The sequence below is a fragment of the Pseudopodoces humilis genome, chromosome 22 (assembly GCF_049639895.1).
Source record: "Pseudopodoces humilis isolate 2021_Gansu_Grassland_sample_001 chromosome 22, ASM4963989v1, whole genome shotgun sequence".
Lineage (NCBI taxonomy): Eukaryota > Metazoa > Chordata > Aves > Passeriformes > Paridae > Pseudopodoces > Pseudopodoces humilis.
Window position 1 is genome coordinate 2,474,596 of NC_142221.1, and position 19,208 is coordinate 2,493,803.

The 19,208-nt window shown below is 41.8% G+C and overlaps 1 protein-coding gene across 2 annotated transcripts; it reads right to left on the reverse strand.

Annotated features, from left to right (window-relative positions):
* Positions 1–452: 452 nt before the first annotated feature.
* Positions 453–18,896, reverse strand: LOC106628498 (centrosome-associated protein 350-like). Of its 2 annotated transcripts, XM_088065880.1 has the most exons (17): positions 18,756–18,896; positions 18,428–18,603; positions 12,867–12,964; positions 12,397–12,507; positions 12,018–12,121; positions 11,389–11,519; positions 10,792–10,919; positions 10,482–10,669; positions 9,451–9,538; positions 8,458–8,672; positions 7,123–7,306; positions 6,775–6,937; positions 3,691–6,038; positions 2,715–3,056; positions 2,232–2,375; positions 1,663–1,788; positions 453–1,380 (listed from the first exon to the last, which is right to left on the reverse strand). In XM_088065880.1, the coding sequence occupies exons 2-17, from the start codon at positions 18,525–18,527 to the stop codon at positions 1,195–1,197; spliced, it is 4,656 nt and encodes a 1,551-aa protein (XP_087922006.1). In that variant the 5' UTR covers positions 18,528–18,603; positions 18,756–18,896; the 3' UTR covers positions 453–1,194. The 2 variants fall into 2 exon arrangements, with proteins under 2 accessions (XP_087922006.1, XP_087922007.1); XM_088065881.1 differs by lacking the exons at positions 12,867–12,964; positions 18,428–18,603; positions 18,756–18,896 and adding an exon at positions 12,661–12,686.
* Positions 18,897–19,208: the final 312 nt, after the last annotated feature.

Below are 19,208 nucleotides of genomic sequence, written 5' to 3' on the forward strand. Positions count from 1 at the left end.
TCTTAAATAGATTTCATTCCAAACACAAGGATCCTGCTGCTGCAAAACCAGAGTGAGAAAAAGCTGAAAAACCAGAGTGCTGCAATTTATAGATTTGTTACTGCATCCAACACCCTCAGCCCAGGAGAAAAAAAAAACTGAGTTAAATTCTGCTATAAACTGACAACAAAAAAACAAGTAACTTATGTGGATTAACTAATCAATGAGGATAAAGTCAGAGACAAGGAAATGTACCACTAGAGCCATGAAAATAGTTTATAGGATAAGCTCACCAGTTAAGGCACTGGGGGCAGAAGTTGCCTTTTTATTTCTGTTCATATGGCAACAAGCAGGGGAGGGTTTAATGTGCCCAGCAAAACAAAACAAAAGTGCACCCATTCACTGCTGAAAAAAGCAGTGTGTACAAGATAATCTGTAATTCTAATTGATTTCAGTGAAATAAACACAATAAGCCATGTGCATCATATTTTATTCAGAAAACAAGTACAAAAACAATTAAGCCAACAGTATTTAAAAATACAAACATAAAATGGCTTTTTATTTCCCCCAAACTAGATTTTAAGTATTGTATTTTTAAATCTTAAGTTTAGATATAATTTCTTTATTGATCCTGATTTTAATTTTATTTGAAAGACACTCTGAATGAATAGGATTGTAAAGAGATCAGATTTTTTCCAATCAACTGTTCAATAATGAATAGTTTCTGAATTCCAGTAAGAAATATTTGCACAGTATTTATTTTAAAAAGAACTAGCAAAAATTTGATTTGCTCAATACAAAATAGATGGAACCACAGCAATTAGCATAGGGAACAATTACCATGCTGAGGAAATGCTTCTATTTCCTTGTCAAAAACTTGATTTTTCCAGTTTTGCCAATTCAAAAGGAGTATTGATTTCTTCTGTTTTGTCTATTAAAGTACATTCTCAGCACCCCACATTTGGATGTTGTAAAAATTCAGTGGGCTCTTGTGAATTGCATGATAAATAACCCAATTACAGTCACATATCTAATTGTTAGGAATTGAAAGTGCTGATAGAAAAGCCTCCAATTTAAAGTGCATCACATCAGATTTGCCTCATTTGCATAAGATTATAGACATTTAACCTGAATGTCTGGTTCCAGGTCCTGCCTTTCCCTGTGCCACCTGTCTGAAGCCATCTCCAGGCTCCTTCTAACCCATTCCACAGTGTACTAAAAGAAAAAAGATGGTGCACAGTCACCTTTAAAACAGGCTTTTTTCAGATAAATCTTATTAAGGACTCTGATTGTATCAAGGATCAAGCTGTTAAATATGGTTTCAGTCATCCTCATCTTCACTGTTAATTCATCATCACCATAGGAAGTCCACTGAGATTCTTCTGTGCGGAGCTCCTGGATCTAAAATATAACATGGAAATGAATTTTCACTTCAAAAATAAGAGCTTGACAGAAGTACTGAGACACTGCACCTAATCCAATAACTTTACATCTGCATCATTAATTTACTTAATTTAAACCACTCTCAAGAATGGAAATACTGGATTATTAATTCAGTTTTAAAAAGGCAGTAATTTGAAGTTCAGAAGTTAGTTTAAGTAAATGTGATTCTCACAAAAGGATGAGACTCTCTAGTTTAAATTTAGAGGAAATAAACAAATCCCCATTGGAAATTCTGCTTACCAGAATAAGGTCCACTCTGTCTCTCTTACAGTTTCCATACTTGGTCATATTTAGGACTTTTCTTTTCATTTCTAAGTCATTCTTTTCCAGGTTCATTATTTTAATAATTTCACCCTGAACAAATGTCTACAAAATAAAGAAGTCTGAAAAGAACTCTCTGCATAAGAATTCTGGTGCTGTGAAGGTTCCAGATGAGTGACAGGTACCAGTGGGAAGATCCAGCCTTAAGTCCAGAAACATCCCAAAGTTTAGGGCAGTGATCTAGAGGTAGCTGATCAATACCGGCCAACCAACACATTTTAATCAAAATATTACTTTAGAGGTTACACACAAAATATCCTTAATTAGGAGAGTTTAAAGGCCCATTCCCATTCTTAACTCCATACATCTGGGATGTTTTGACTGAGAAGCTCAGTCTGAATTTATTCAGACATTTCAGAGTAATGTCTGTTTCTTCTCCCATCACCTCAGTTACACTGCCATAATCCTCACTAATTTCATATTTCTTTTTGCCATTGCAATCTCTGCTCTTTTCACTCTTTCCTGTACTTTACATTGCCAGAACATACCTTGACATCACTGACATCCATCCTTCTGCAGAGAAGCCTGGAACAGTGAGATCCTACATTTTTTTTCATCCATGGGAACATATTTGGCTTGGCAGTCACTGGATATTCTGCACACAGCAACTCATGACTCAAATCAAATATAACCTGTAACAAACTCAGCAGGACATTGAAGTCAGGAAAACTGAATTCCAGTCCCCAGCTTTCCATGGAACTTGGCTTTTCCTGAACAGACGCAATCCAGACACTGGGTCACATGTCCAAGGTCTTATGGTGGAACTCTGGCAAAATTCTGGATTCTCTGCAAGAGCATTTATTCTACTGGAATTATTCTGCAGCAAATTGTAAAATACTCCCGGTAGTAACTTTCAGTGTCCCTTTAGTTCTATTTAGTGTTAGCAACTGGAATAATTTTAATATTAGCTAATATGATTCAGCCTCCAGAACACTACAAAAGTTAATTAACAGTTAGTGCTTTAAAAATACCTGATTATACATCCTCTTGCTTTCTGCTTCCAAATCATTCCTTGGGTGATCATTATATTCCAAGTACTTCGGCACATTGATGTTCCTGAAATTTGAATTTATGTTCTCTGGGGTCCATAATTCTTCCACAGCAAATGCAGACAAATTTTTAACATGAGAACTGTTATGTGGTATTACAAGAGGAACTTCCAGAGTTTTCTTCCAAGGAGCTGAGTGCCACTGGTCTAATTTGCACAAGTATTGCTTTTGTGTCTGTCTCACTAGCATGTTTTGGTCAGAATTAGGCTGATCAAAATCGTCAGAGCTTCCAAAAACTCCAGCATCAAGGATTTTTGAAAGGAGCTTCAAGAGAGGAAAAGAAAAGGCAGATGATATATTTAATATTTTCACAGGTATTGAGATTCTTAGCAACTGATCAAGGCTACTCTTAAAACCATCTTATTCATGGGCTTGAAGAAAGGCTTACTGATGTATTATGCAAAAAAAACCAACTAAACCTATTTGAACTGTATTTGGCAGAATTTAGAATTAGAATTACAGTTTTGGAGTTCCACAAATATTTTTGACATTTAGCAACATTTTTGTCCTAAATGTGGAGCTGATCTCCCTAGCACCACCCTCAAAACAAATTTCTCACAGCCAGGACCTGGAAAGGAGTCAGGCAGATGTGCTGGAAAGTGTCCAGGTTCACCCTGAAGTTAATAAAAATTGATGTTTGTACAGATTCAACAGTTTTGACAACTGACCAATTCCAATAAAGAAGTCACATTTTCTTTGTTTGGACCATACACGTGCTATCTAATGGATACAGGGTAATTCCTTAAATAAGGAATGGGTCACATGAAGTAAGCAATCTGGTTCCCAATATTGATATAATTTTTATGGATGATGAAAAACTGGGCCACACATATTCTTGCCTCCATAAACCCAGCTTCAGGGCCAGCACTTGAAATAAAAACTTTCTCGCTGTACTCACAGGCAAAGTGGTTGGAGAAGTCTCTGGAGATAAATGAAATACCTTGTCAGCTTTTGATCTGTGTTTTCTTTTAATCTTCTTATATTCTTTAACTGCATCATCTATAAATTTAGTTACAATTCTGTCTGTTGCTATGTGACAACCATGAATGCAAAGTGTATCAAAATCACCCAGTAAAACATCAGAAACCTTTGCTGATGGTTCAGATAAGGCAGCAACTAAATTTTCTTTGAGGAGAAATGGTTTCTGATTGTCTTCTTGCCTTAGGCTTTTGCCATAATTCATCATGCCTTTTTCAAAGGCACTTTTATATTTGTGTTGAGCTGTTTCAGAAAATGCAATTAAAATGTCAAACAGAAGATTTTTACTGAGTTCACTTGCAATATCATCAGCAAGTTTAATTCTTTTCTGATCCTCTACCAAGCAACAAATATTTTTGCTTGTGTTTACCTCATCTGTCTTGCTTTCCTTTGGAAGAGCATCTGCAAATACAGTTTGTTTTATTTGTGCCAGTTCTGTTTTTTCGTTATCTGATCCCAAGCATGTTAAGTTCTTTTGACAGAGGAGTTCATTACAGTTACACTGGTTGGAATGAGGAAACTTTTGCCCTTTTCCAGGCAGAAAGGCACTGTGTAACCCAGACTGGTTTTCTTTCACTTCTGAACCTCCTGCACTGTTTGTATCTTCTGCTTTTTCCTCTGCAAACCCCACTATCTGCTCATCATCTTCAGAATATTTGCAGTCCCCTTTGAGGGAGTCTTCATCATCATGGAAGGAGTCAGAGTCTTCATTCTCCATGTAACTGGAACTATTTTTGTTAACCCCCAACAGGTGTGAAATCTCATCAGGTGTGACAAAGACCCCACAGTGCTGAGAACAGTCCAAATACTTCACTCCTTCATAAATTCCAGCATTGTCACCTTCAGCTTTGTCCAGTGCAACACCAGCCCAATGGCCACTGCCAAAATGAGTCTGGCTTTCGAACATCAGAGTTCCAGGCTCGCTCTGCTTTCCCAACAATCTGTCCCCAGTTTCAAATGATGATAATGGGTCATCACTGTCCTTCTCAGCACTCAGCTTTTCATACATTTTGCATTGTTTCATTGGGAATTCAGGACTTTTACTTCCACCAGAAGAATCTATATTTGACACAGGCAGAAATTCCAAATGCTGCAAAGCCATCTCCTGTTCTCCATGCTGGTTTTCTGATAAACAGCTGGAATGAGCTGTAAATGTAGATTGTTCTGAGAGACGACCATCCCAAGTTGAAAAAGCACCACTTGTCTCCGTACTGAGCAGGGGAAGTTCTTCAGGCACAGTGTTATCAGGTAATGGGGGTAATGCATCCATTTCCAGTGATATATCTTCATCCATGCCCTGAGTAGACTCTGAGCCTGTCATTTGTTCCAGTGGAGATGGGAAATCATCCGTGCTGGAGGCAGGATCACCATTTTTCATTGCATCTGCACCTAAAGGGGGAGGAGGAGGAAGATCTTCACTTGGAAATGACAAATCCTTTTTGTTAGAGGATGGCAAGTCAGCACTTCCAGAGGACAATACTTCATCCGCAGGACACAACATTTCAGACAAGGTATCCTCATCCATTGGAGGGCGACCCTTATCACTACTGAAGCTTGCATCAGTGTGTGAAGGGCTGGCAGCTGCATCATTCCCCAGTGTTGGGATCACCTGAGAACAGGGTTTGTTTCTGCTGCAGCTTTGTGAGGCACTTGGGTGTGGCTCATCCACTCCCTCAGAAGGGTTTTCAGACTGGGAGGAATGCACTGACTCCATTCTGGAGACATTTGCTTCATCTGCTGGGATGAAAGAAGGCAAGTGATCAGTGCAGCCACCGTCCAACACATCTCTGGGGTATTTCTGGGAGAGGGATGAAGTCTCAGCTCTGTCATCTTCAGGCAGCTCACGTTCATTGTGTTTGTCACTAGGTGATGTTTCCTTTCCATTGCTTATTGCTATCAGCATCTCTTTTGAGAGATCAGCAAACACGTCACTACTGACACAGACAAACTCTTCTGGGACACTGACATCTGTGTCCTCTCCATGTTTCAGCTCTAATTCTGGGTCTGAAATGGAACTTTTCAAGGTGTCAATCCAAACTGCAGACACTTTCTGAAATTCTGAGTGAGAAGAGTCTGATTTGGCACTTTCACATTTCAAAAAGAAGTTGTTTGACTTGGACGATGATTCGGTGGAAGTTGATCCTTCATAAAATGCTTTTAAATGTAGTTCATCAGAAGCTTCATGAGAAATATGGTCCAAATGCTTCAGACATTGACTGGCATCCACCTGATGGATCTCAGAAGGGACAGGCACTTCCTCTTCTTTAACTGGAACATTTAAAAGAATTTTTTTTTTTAAATCAGCATTTTAAAGAAACCCCATATTTTGTAGAAGAGCTTGCTGATAGATCACTTAGGATACACTAATCTATCGTGCTCCTCACTGTGATATCTAGGAGTAAATTAGGACTTGGACTTTATGATCCTTGGGAGTCCCTTCCAAATCAGGATATTCTAGGATTCTATGAAATGCAGAAAGACGGTTCATTAGAAGAATGACAGAAATAGGAAATATTGCCACAATATGCAAGTATTTATATTACAGAGATTATGCATACCTAGAACTATGTAAATTATATAACTAACTCATACATAAACAGACAGTTTTATTTTTTACCTGTCCTACTGAGAGTAAGAAATATGAACTGAGGATAAAACCTGGAAACAAAAATAATTCCAGCATGTCCTGTCCAAGTCTATCTTCAACTGATCTATGTTCTTTTAAAAAGAACAGCCTTAAATTCTTGAAAAACTATATCAAAAGAGAGCAAATTGTTAATGACACAATCAGAGTAAGTTATGATTTTGTTCTGGGGAAGTAGTATAATCTTAATAAACCTCTGAGAGATCCCCACCATCTTGCCCAGCAGTGATTTATACATTGGCTATAGTGAGCAAGACACTTTGGTAATACATGAGAAGATTGTCTCTCTTTCTGTTTGGATTAAAATTTGATTGAAATAGTTGAAACAGATTGGACATAATAGCATTAAATATGATTGACCTGTTCCTTCAAGAGTATTTTCTGCCTGAACCAGGCATAAGTTACACCAAGTAGGAAGCATCCCCAAGCCTTTCACTGGGTACTTTCTGCCACAAGGATTAATATCTTCATTATCTTTAGGATCAGGGTTTGAAAGAAGTGGCTTTTCCTCCAGCACAGCTTCCTAGAATGTAAATATTTAGAAGACAGAGTTAATGTCTTAAGGAAAAAGTGCACATAACCAACACACTTATTTTGACTTCATGTTCCTAAATGCCAAATGAGTCTTGTGCTGGTCCAATTTTAAGGCAAATATAATCTGCGGTACCCCTTTTTTAGCATTAATGGAATTCCAGAGGCGGTCCTTACCAGAAATACGCACTTTTGGGCTTTTCTTGTAAAGAGTGTGGCTATAGGTTCCATTCCAGCTGAATTTCTAGGTTCCAGAGGTAAGAAAATATTATCCTGAGCATTAAGAGACTGCTCCAAAGCTGGGAACTCCTCCACCTCTTTCTGGTGTTGTACCAGTGATTCCTTGTTCTGAGCAGAAAATCTGTAATGAGTTAGAGGTGGAATGCTTCATTCCTGATCAGTATAAAATATGAACATACCCATGCAGGTAGATAAATAGCATAATCACCACTCTGCACTCCTACACAGGACAGAGATCTATGGACAATCAGCCAGACTTTGGGTGCATTTGAGTTCCTCCAGCCCCTGGCTGCTCCAGACTGACACCAACATTCACTGTTTTCCTACGAGCAGCCTTGTCAGTAATAAGAAGTGAAAGCACAGCCAAGAAACCTTTTAAAGATTTCTCTGACTTGTAATCAATAATACCATGAATTATAGATCAGTTCCATGCAGGGATTTATTTGAAAGCCTTCCCCTGTGGGGACTTAAGTAAATGCACAAACCTGACTCACCACCCTGCTAAAGCTCTGGGTAACACTGAATGAAAGAGGGTTTTAATTCATATAGATAAATATATGTCTTTAACTGCTTTTTATCTTCCTGAAGCAAACTAGATTTTTGTTCTGAGCAGTGTGGATGCTGTGGGGTTCTAATTCACGCTGCTCATATCCTCCAGCCCAGCAGGAAGCAGATAGGGATGCAGGGGATACAGTTCCTGAGGAACAGCAGGAATGGGATTTATCAGTCTAACTAAACTCCTGAATTATATCTCACTGTAGGATTTTATATCACACCTCTGTGCTTCAGTTTAAGCTAAAATTTAGCCCCATGTATTACAAAATCTGTTGTAAGTGGTTATATCCTCAGTAAAGCACAGACCAGCTCTAAGGGGCTGAGTGATCCAGAGGCTCAGAGCCAGAGGGTGACAAAGGAGTGAATTTCACCAATTAAATCAATACCTTTCTACTCATTCCATATGGGTATTGTGAAGACTAATTAATATATAGTTGCAAAGTGGTTTGGGTTTGTAGTTAAAAGCCACCATGAAAACATGAGCTATCATTAACAGTTGTGTGGCATCATTAAAGGTGCCCTGAGGAACTCACCATTTGGGATAGAATGATAAGCAGTGACCTTAATTTATCAACTGCTTGAACACAGTTTTAAAGATTTATCATCTTAAACTTCCTCTCTGGAGTATCTAAAGCTCACACAATTAGCTAGGACATACCTGTCTCCATCTTGGATTTGGTCTTACCTTCAGCAGTCGATGAGAAAGATTTTACGTACCCCTCATACTTCTTGCTCTTTTTATGCTTTAGCTGGACACAACTGTCTTTACTCCCTGACTTCATAACCTCCTGCTTCCCAGCCAAACTGTGCAGCTTTTCCTGGAGTTGTGCTGTTGAATGCTGCATCATTAAGAGTTCTGTCTGCCGCTTTAATAAAAGCTTCCTTTCTTGATGGGCTGCCCTGTGGATGTTTTGCAAGTGCTGGATTTCTGCCTACACAAAGCAGAGAAAGAAAGGAGCATAATAGAGTGAAGATCATAAAGAGCTATACTTAAAAATATGTATAACAGTTTCTTAACATAGGGTACTTTTAATCCCAAAATACCCTGGAAATTCAATAAGTAGGTTTTTTCCTTTTTTATAAAAAAAAAAATTGCAGGTTTTTTTCAACAGGGGTTTCACCTGTGAAAACTGATGACAGGTAAAGGGATGTTTTGATGGGCTGTCAAGAGTGATGAGACCTTTAAAAATGAATTGTCTCCAGATGATTCAAAACTACAGGGTGCTTGTGGTTTGCAGAAGGAATTCCTTTACTTAAACGAGAGGCTTGCACTACGTAAGGAGCAGGACAGAAATTTTCTGACTACCAAGTGTAATTATGAACCCTGCATAGTAGAATAACTGAGACTATAAAATTAGCTGTCAGATTAATTTAATATATTTCAACATCACAAGCATAAATCAGTGGAAACCTACATTATATGACCTGTTTGTTATGGCATAAACAGAAAAATCCACAATAACAGTAAGGTAGCAGAAGAGAAAAAAAAAAAGATGTTTTCTTTTATCCAAGATTTACAGACTGCTGACTTTGGCACAAAACCCACCTTGCTGTGGGTATTTAGGAAACATGCAGAATAATGGATGCAAAGTAATTTATTTTTTTTTTAAACCCAAACCCCACTTGCTCCAGCAACTCTAAACAGCTCCCTGTGCTTCATCCTCCCTGTGGGTATGGGATGAACCCCAGCTCCTCTCACTGCAGCATTACCTGCTCCTGTTTCAGCTCCATCAGGATTTTGTGCTGCTTTGCTGCCATGACAGAGGCTCCAGTACTATCCTGCAGGTTTTCCAGAACACTGGGGGTCACAAGAACGAGAATCAGAGTCAGATCATTAAATGCCTTGAATTTATGGATGGGAGCAAAGCTCCTCTCAAAGCAGCTGTAGGTATGGAAGGCTCCGCAGAAAGTTCTGATACACTCAGAAGACATCTCACCAGCCTGGGGCTATGGTGCCTGGACCTCTCCTGAAGCAACTGGAGTCTCCTGAGAACTGAGGGGTTCCTCACAGTGTCTCAGCCCAGTCAGCGCTGAGGGACACACCTCACTGTCCATCCCTGAGGGACACACCTCACTGTCCATCCCTGAGGGACACACCTCACTGTCCATCCCTGAGGGCTCCTCATCCTGGTCAGTGCTGAGGGACACACCTCACTGTCCATCCCTGAGGGACACACCTCACTGTCCATCCCTGAGGGCTCCTCATCCTGGTCAGTGCTGAGGGACACCCCTCGCTGTCCATCCCTGAGGACTCCTCATCCTGGTCAGTGCTGAGGGACACACCTCACTGTCCATCCCTGAGGGACACACCTCACTGTCCATCCCTGAGGGCTCCTCATCCTGGTCAGTGCTGAGGGACACACCTCACTGTCCATCCCTGAGGGCTCCTCATCCTGGTCAGTGCTGAGGGACACCCCTCGCTGTCCATCCCTGAGGACTCCTCATCCTGGTCAGTGCTGAGGGACACACCTCACTGTCCATCCCTGAGGGACGCCCCTCGCTCTCCGTCCCCGAGGGCTCCTCAGCTCAGTTGGTGCCTCACACCACCACAGAGGAGGCTGCAATAGAAGCTCAGCTGTACTCTGAAGACACTAAAACCACGCATGCTCCTTTCCTCTCCTCATGCTTTACTTACTACGTGTTTTCTAAGAAGATTTTACATTTATTGTGTTCCCCTGGAAGGAGGGAAACCAGGCCCAGCCGAGCAGGCCTCCACCAGCAGTGCCCCCCGTGCCCCTCACCGTCTCTGGTGTTCCAGCCAGGCCAGCTCGGCCCTGGCCCTCTCCCGCAGAGCCTTTCTCCGGAGCCGCAGGAGCACGGCCTGGTGCCGAGCCCGCAGCTCCTCTCCCCTCAGAAACTGCTCCACCACGGCCAGGCTGGAACCATGGAAGGTGCTGGAGCCTCCGAAGTATGGAATGGCTGTGCTCCACTGGGGACAGAGCAGAGTATCGGTGTCATCGGGTGAACAGTTTGATAGAAGGACTAAAACCAAAAATCCAACCAACCCGGAGAAAGAAACACCCCTCAGACTATTTTGAGAGCTGGTGTTACCTGGCTGTCAGAGCTGGCCTGGTCACTGCTCTCTCCAGAGTTGTCCCAGGTGTCTCTGTGGGGCAGATTCACCCAAGGTGACAACAGATTCAAGGCATGATGACCGTGCAGTGACTGCCCATGATCTGCTGGCAGAGATCCCAAGGTAAAGAGTTAATGTCACCAAAAATAAAATATGTGAAAGGAAAAAAAGAGACCAAAAAAACAACTTCCCCAGTACAAGTTAACATCTGTTCCTGAACTCAAGGTGCCTGTGGCAAATACTTGTCAGGCAAGCCCATGCTCTGCCCTCAGCAGGAGCTGGAGGAGTCATCCTTCAGCTGTTCACTTCCAGGAGCAAGGTGTGGACACCAACCTCCCTTACAAGTGAAATCATGGTAAACAGGTAAAAATTAAAGAAGGGGCGCATCAGTAGGGTAAATAACTCTCAGCTCCCAACATGATTGTCTTAGAAGGGCCAGGAGTACAGAGGAAAATGGCCATGTGAACATAAACATTTAGGTGAAAAATTTCAAAATTAGTTAGAAAATTGTGTTCCAGGCCAGGTTGAATGGGGCATCTTCCCAGTACCACTATATCCTCTAACTTCATGTTCACCTCCTTGAAGCACTGAGCAACATGAACCTCCTCCTCGAGGTTTTCTTTCTCCCAATATTTTGGAATCCACCAGACTGGGATCTCTTTCTATCTTCAATGCAGAGTGTGTCAGTGAACTCATCTCTTGATTACTGAAGATAAAAGGAAATATTTTCATATTGCAGTCAGAGATATTATTTCAATTCCTTGCTTTCACAGCCAAGTCCTCTGTGGAGATTGAATCTTTTCAAACCAGAATGCTGCTCATTTTTATGTGATACTGAAAGTTTTACCTGTGCAAAGGTGCCTTTCTGGTAATTGCATCCGTAAGACCCTGGAAGCAATTCTCAAGTCTTTATGCCACTTTAAATGAGCATAAAAATTTGCACATACAGTATTCTAATTTACATCAAGGGTATGATAGTAAAGCAAAATGAAGAAAATTAATTTCACACAAGTTTCAGAGGGGTTTCTACCTTTTTGAAAGTGCAAGATCTCCCACAACATTGGAAAGGTATTAACACAGTAGTTTGGGCATAAGTCAGGGTAAAAAATAACTATATAGTAATTACTTTAGTGCCCCAAAATATTAATATAGTCAAACACAGGCCAAATCCTTGGAGTGCCTCACTGTATCCTGCCTCCTGTACCTGCCAGCAGCAAGGTCACCTTCCAACCAGTGTCTTCTCTGTGCCTGCTCTGCGTGGTACGGTCTTGTCACAGAAGGATCACTGCCTTTGGAATTTCTGCTGTCCTGCGCACACAGAAATTGTCACACACCTCAATCTATTTGAAAAGCAGAACATTTAAACCTTTTTTCCTCATCTTCTTTGGAGAGCCCCCAGTTGTAGATAAGGCTTTTCCTATGCCAACAATTCCTGAAGAGGTGATTAATTAATGGGCTGGGAGAAAACTGGGTATATGAGGGTAAGGTGGTAGAGCAGCTCATAAATTGCTGTGGGTTTAGGACTGTTCTCAAGAGAGTTGGGGCCTAGAGGTGTTAACCCAAGATCCTAAATCATAACTTACCTCTGAATCGAGCTGTAGCAGGTCCCTCAAAAACCTGTGGCTTTCCTCAACCTCTTGCTTTGCTTTCTCCCTCAGCACCATAAGCTGATGCTGCTGCTGTTTCTGCTGGAGCTGCGTTAGGAAATGACACATCATAAATGGTATCTTTAACCAGGTGACACAACACCTGAGAGCTGGGGGCAAAGGGCAGGACAGGAGCTGCACAGGCAGCTCCTGCCACATCCTGCTGCCTTGGCTGCATCACAGCAACACCTTCTCACCCACCAGAGCTATACTAAGATCTCCAAACAGCAACTGAGGTCTGGCGTCTCACTTTTATAGTCCATGGGGGTTTATAAACCTGACTCAGATCAGCTGATGCCAACAGATTATGGCCTAAGCACACCTGAATCAGGGAATAGGGAGCATCTTTCCTCCTGGGACAGCGGAACTGGATTTCCCTTTTCTCGTTACACAGGTTTCCCACTGACCTTCATTTTGTGAGCCATTAGTAGGGAGGTTTGCCTCAAAATGTCCAGCTGGCTCCTGTGTTTGTCTTCCAGCTCTGTGCCACCAGAATCTCCCTCACCTGCAGAAGTTTAGGGGATCATCACAAGGGGAATATGTACATTGTTCCAACTGCATTTTCCTTTGGAATCCACCCTGGGCCTATTTTTGGAAGCCTCCCAAATCTGACATCTGCCTTTGTTCCTGAAATAACTTCTCTGCATACATTTACTTCTTCTACCATAACTGTAGAAAGAAAATGTCAGTACCTATAACCTGTCAAAAAATGTGTGAGCCTAAAGTCCTGCAAGTATTGGGAACTGGCAGAACCTGAGGGTCTATGCCAGAAGAGAGGAATGAGGAACAATTCCTGTTCTAAGCTTGAATTTCAGAGTGTGGCATATTGTCACTCTTGTTCCCACTGCTCCTTTGCTGCACCAACAGGATCAGAGCCACTGGGTACAAAAGAAAAACTTCCCAACCTTGTGACAAGGTTTTCCAAGTGACAAAAAGTGACTTCTTTGGGAACTCGAGCAGTATCTTGCATGTCCCCTCCATCTGTATTGGGATGCAGGCTAGTTCCTCTCTCATTTATTACTGGGGGACACAAACCCCTGGGAAAAAGCTTTCATTTTGAAGTGGGGAATATTTCCCTCTTGGTCCAGGTGCACCTTTTTCATTTCTACTTCCTTATTGCACCTCCCCTGCCTGTGGGTGACAGTGCAGCTGATATTATGTTTACCAGAGAAATGTTCTTGGATGCTTGAGCTTCTCAGATGAATTTCTCAGCTTATGCAAACAGGTTGTGTGTTTATTCTGTGCTGTGCCACTGTCACAGCAACCAGAGTAATAAAAGAATTGAAGTGTGGGTCATAAATAGAAATAGGTTTGACTTGGAAACTTGAGATAAAATCTCTGTCTCTATCCAGGTCACCTGAATCCAAATTACCCCATGGTGCAGGATAAGCCCATGACATGCAGAGTTTGTTTTTGCTTTACAGACTGAAGGGCCTGTAACACAGAAGCAGAGATGTGGGCTTGTTTGCATGCTAGGATGAGTTTTGTGTTTATGTGGGTGTAAGTGAAATAAAATATTAAATCTTTGAGCCTGGTGCAGATTTTCTATCAGAATGCTGCTCTGTTTTTATTAACAGCTTGATTGCAGATTTCACTTTCCTCCTACAGTGGTACTATACGAGGTTTGTCTTAACCCCTCCTTTTCAGAGTCAACAGACTGGATGGAAACCTCATCCTTTATTTTGCTAATGGGCCTTTCCTGGGTTTGGAGAGTGGTTTGAAAAGGCAAAATCATACTAAATTATCTAGACATGCCAAATTAAGATTACATCTTTTTAGAAAAAGTTTTCATTTTAGCCAGCCTTTCTAATTTTGGGGACTGAGTCAGACTCTTTAATGCTGATAGTTAACTAGAGATGATTTTGTGCAATGACCTATTTAGGAAAATGGAGTGGATGAAAAAGCTGGGTTTTGCACAGAGAAGTTTTAACAGTGGTTTTAAGCAATGCAATAGAAAAAAGACATTTGAACAATTCTTCAGTGGGTCCACAGACAGCACTTTCAAAATCTCCTTCAATACTAACAAATAAGGTCATTCTATTTTAAAAAGTTACAAATTATATTTATTGATGCTAAGTTGTCTGAGTAGCTTTTAATATCTGGGCCAGTCAAAAATATGATCATCTATTAGGATATAATTTTAAACCTGACAAATAGTTTCAATTTGTGCCTCAAACTGAACAATGCTCTTGTTGTTCTGACCAAAGCCTAACCAGTGGTATTGACCTCAAAGTGATTAAAAAGTTTGCTCTGATCTCTTTTCCCTCCTTTTGAATGTAATTTTCCTAATTGTGCCTATTTCCAGATGCATTTCTTGTGCTGCAACATCCTGCATTAAAGAAAATACCATCTGGCTAAACTTCACGTCCTTTTAGGTGATGATGAATGGCATTTACTGCCTACCCAGATAGCTTCAATGTGCATACACTCAGCCTCGTGAAAAAAATGCTATTTATTAAATCACTTTCCGCTGCACCTGCAGAATCTCAGCAAAGCCCTGTAGAATCTCCCTGACATATAATTAAAAAAGCCAGGCTAAAAGTCTCATTTTTCTAATCACTTGAAGCAAGGCAGAAGCATTTACTGCTGCTTTACTCAAGGACAGCTTTTTCTCTTTCTGCCCATGTCAGCAATCAGACCAACCCAGTTATTATAAAAAGACATACTTGCAACTTTAGCTGTAAGCACGACTTTGTCTGCATTATTGCCTGGAGGCGTAGGAATATGGGCTGTAAAGTGTCCTGAAATGTTGCTGTGGATTGGAGCAGCAGATCCAGAAGGAATTTCCCCATTTGCACCCATTAGTGCACTGCTTCCCCTCTCCAGAATCACCGTGTTAGCTTAATTGCCTTATTATTTCAGGATGCTCTCCAGGTAAGGTGAAATACCACCAAGATTCCAGCACTCTCTGTGCAGGAAAGGAGCTGCAGTGACGACAGGCAAAAGGGGAGGAAGAAAAGAGGTTTGGTAACCCCTGATCACAGCTGAGAAATGCAGCACAGGCTGTTTGAACCATGAACTGTGAGCTACAAGCAATCCCCACGAAAGAGACTCTAAATGTGAAGGCTCTGCCTGTTCCCTCAGGAAATCCATGGGCTGAGCTGCGCTCTGGAGTATCTTGGAGAATCCCACTTGTCACTGAAGAGTGGCTGCTTACCAAACAAGGGGATTAATGTGGCCTGTGCTGCTCCTGTGCTCTGCATATTTTGTGTTTATATCTAAATCCTCTGGTGTGGAGGGCTGGCCTGAGTTCAGCTCCCAGCCAGATGTTGCAGCACATGGCAGTGCCTCACCCTGCTGCTGCCCCTTCTCACACGGAGCTGCAGGGCAGCTCTTGGCTCAGAATAGCAACAGAGCTGGGCCTGAACCTGGACCTAACCAGAATCCTGAATTTCTGTGGAATGGTCCTTTTGCTCCTCATCAATTATTCTAAACTCTCTCAGTCAATGACAACGTCATTGCAGACAACTCCAGATGTGCTGAAGGCAGAGCTGGAGCTCCCTGGAGCTGTGGGAAATACAGAACACAGTTTAGGACTTGGGAGGGAACACGAAGAGCTGCCTTAGCTCAATACTCTCCATCAGAGCACAATTAGCTGAAGCCATGCTGATACATTTCTGTGCTTATTCCACTCATTTAATAATTTCTCCCTCTTCTAGAAGCAAGAAGGCAGCTCCCTCTAGTGATACAAGAAAATATATCAACCAGCAGTTTAGGGGAAAGATGATACATGTAAATAAATACATTTTCCTTGTAGTTCAGGTTAAAATTCTGCATTTCAAGAACAATGGAAAACATTCAATTTGCTTTCCTAATGCAAATTATTTTAAAGCAGTAGCCATGATAAAGATTCAACATTTAGAAAATACGTTTTAAACAATTTGTTTCAGCTTAAATATTGTTCTCTCTCTTAAACACAAAAAAAAAAAACAAAAACCAAACCCAGGAAATAGAAAATCTGGTCTGATGAAATGAGATTTCTGGCTCATTCAATCCAGTCTGGCTCAAAGGCCATTCCCTAGATGGCAGGAAGGGGCACAGGCAAAATGTTGGGGTTTTTAAAAATCATATCATTCTCTTCTTTAATAGAAATACAGAAATTTGGGCTGTATTCAGAGGACATGTTGGAGTAGCAAGGAAAATACAGCTCATCTCCCTGTGGGAGAGCCCTGGTGGTTTGGCAGGAATGACAGAATGATTTTACATAGTGGTGTAATATGCAGAGCCCTTCCTTATGAGCTCATTGGTTATACCAAGTTTTGTGCCTAAATTGGTGAGAAATTCATATAAATGCAATGTGAAATACTTCCCAATGTTACCTGTGGAGACAGTTTTTGTTTACCACAGCATGAACTTCCAGGATTTGCAATTCTGGGTTTTATACTGGCTGTGTTTAAAAAGAAAATTCAGCAATTCAGGACAAGTTCACTGTCTTACCCCAAGTAGTAAACAAACATTTTGTGAATATCTTCTTCTCTCTGCTTTAAGATATTTGAAATGAAATTTGTTATTTTGCCAAGTGTGTTTACTACAGAAAATCTTTCTTTGACACGGCAGTGGGTTGACATGTGTCCCTCTGAAAGGTAAATATGTGTATTTGGCAGCAGTTGTAGAATTACACCTCATTATGTTGCGTGTGCACGGTGACTTCTGTGTCCCGTGAAAGGACAGAGCCAACTGCTGGGTGATGCCTCCGAGCAGACAATGCAGCCTCGAGTCTGAACCCCCTGTCCCTGCTCTGGGTGGTGACAGAGCCACTTGTGACCCATATTTCAAAGCCACATTGTGTTGAGCAAGGCAGCTCTGTGCGTCCTGTGGCCATGGTGGGAGTGCTGCTTCCCAGTCCAGCCTTGGGCTGGCAGCTCCTGCAAATGCTCAGGGAAGGGGAAGAAGGTTTCTCCTGGCAGAGACACGAGGCAGCAGCTCCTATTGTTCCTGCGGTGAATAGTGGATGGCTGGGCCTTGCAGAATTGGGGCCCTCAGTTATTAATAGTAAATAAATAGGTTGTCTTTCTCTTAGGGTAAAACACTTCAGACAACGGCCTTGCTGCCCAATGTCTAAGATGCCCTCCTGGTCCCTGGGGGGAGGGAGAAGCACAGTAAACAATGCTGGCTTCTCCACCACCCCAAAATCCAATATGATGTATAAAATGTTGTGAGGAAAACAATGAAGAATCCTTAATAAGAGCAAAGGCTTTTTGTAAGTACCCTCTTTGAGGAAAGGTTATCTGATCTTGTTCTTTTGTCTCGGAAAAGCCCTTAAAACAATGCACCATCTGCTCCTGTTTGGTGGGAGCAGGCAGAGATCTCTTCAGACAGAGCGGTCTGCACGCTACTGGTTGGCTTTTAACCCTTTCGGCCACAAACTTTCCCTTGTTTCCGTGCAAAGTGGCCATGCCCTGCACCCCTGGCCAGCCCCGAGCACCCTGCAGCACATCCCTCCATTCCCCCTGCACCCTGCCCGTGTCCTGTGCCTTGGTGTCCCTTGCTGTCCAAGCAGGACAATATCCCAGCTGCTTGGATGGGGTTATTATGAAGAGTTAATCGTAAGGCTCCCAAAGACCTCCAGATGAAGCTGTGAGGTGCTGGAAATGTCTCTGAGCTAAATGGGGTTTGTTCCAGCTGTAGTTGTCACTGTGAGCTGAATTGACACGTGTGACAGCACAGCATGGAAAAGGCAAACAGGTTATATTGTATTTTATGCAATTTTAATAATAATAATTCCATATAATCTCTTAGATTGTGCATATATGTTGAGAGGACAATTTTTCATGCACCCTTTCTCACCTTTGAAATCTGGAGGAGAACCATCTATTTGAAACTTCCCCCAAGCCCAGAAGATTTTTCAGCCCTAGCCAGAACCACCATCAAGAATTCTGTTGCAATGAGGAGCTATTCATTCTATTGCCACAGCACAAGGAATACTTTGGAAGGGCACCAAGAGACCCTCTGGGAGATGCCACCTTACCCAAGTCCTGCTCAAAGCTGTCAGCGCTCAGAGTGGCAGAGGGCTGGAAGCTCAGGCTGGCCCAGATCCTCAGGCTCTCTCCAGGTGATGGGTTGGCCATTTCCTCTTGGTTCTGAATTTTCAAAACAGTCTCACATCCACACTGATCCCTCCGTGCTGTGAGTTCTCCCTGTGAGCTGTGTCAAGGTGACAACAACAATTACCAAGTTTTTGAGATGTGTATAAAGCAATATTTTGAACTTAAAAAAAAAAAAAAAAGGTAATTTCATTTAAACAGAACTATTCCATTTTGTCAAACAGAAATAAAAGGCTCCCTGAGATGTCATACCTGGCAACGAACAGAATCTCCTGTCTTGTACCTTGATGTTGTCAGGAAAGCTAACAACACTCATTTTTACCTACTCTAATTACTGCTCTGAAAGAGCTGGGTATTTTTCGACCTGGTGGCAAACACAAACAACAACCTTGCAGTGTGGAAGCTTAATGTACAATCTGTGCCATTGCTGGGACTTGGTTGCACAATCCAGCTCTGAACCTTGACAAAGAAATCTGTTTAGAAACACCAAGTCCTGAACTCTGTTCCAGTGTTTCTGGGACTTGTGCTGAGCGTGGCTCTGGCCCAACTAAGATCTGGGAGTGATGCATATACTTTAATATTTCAAAACAATGTCATCACCAAGTCCTGCAGATGAAGACCTCAGCTAATTGATTTTATTTTGTTTTGGTCTGTAACTATCTGAGCTTAACTAAAAAGATTAAGAAAGAAGGTGTGAAATTGAGC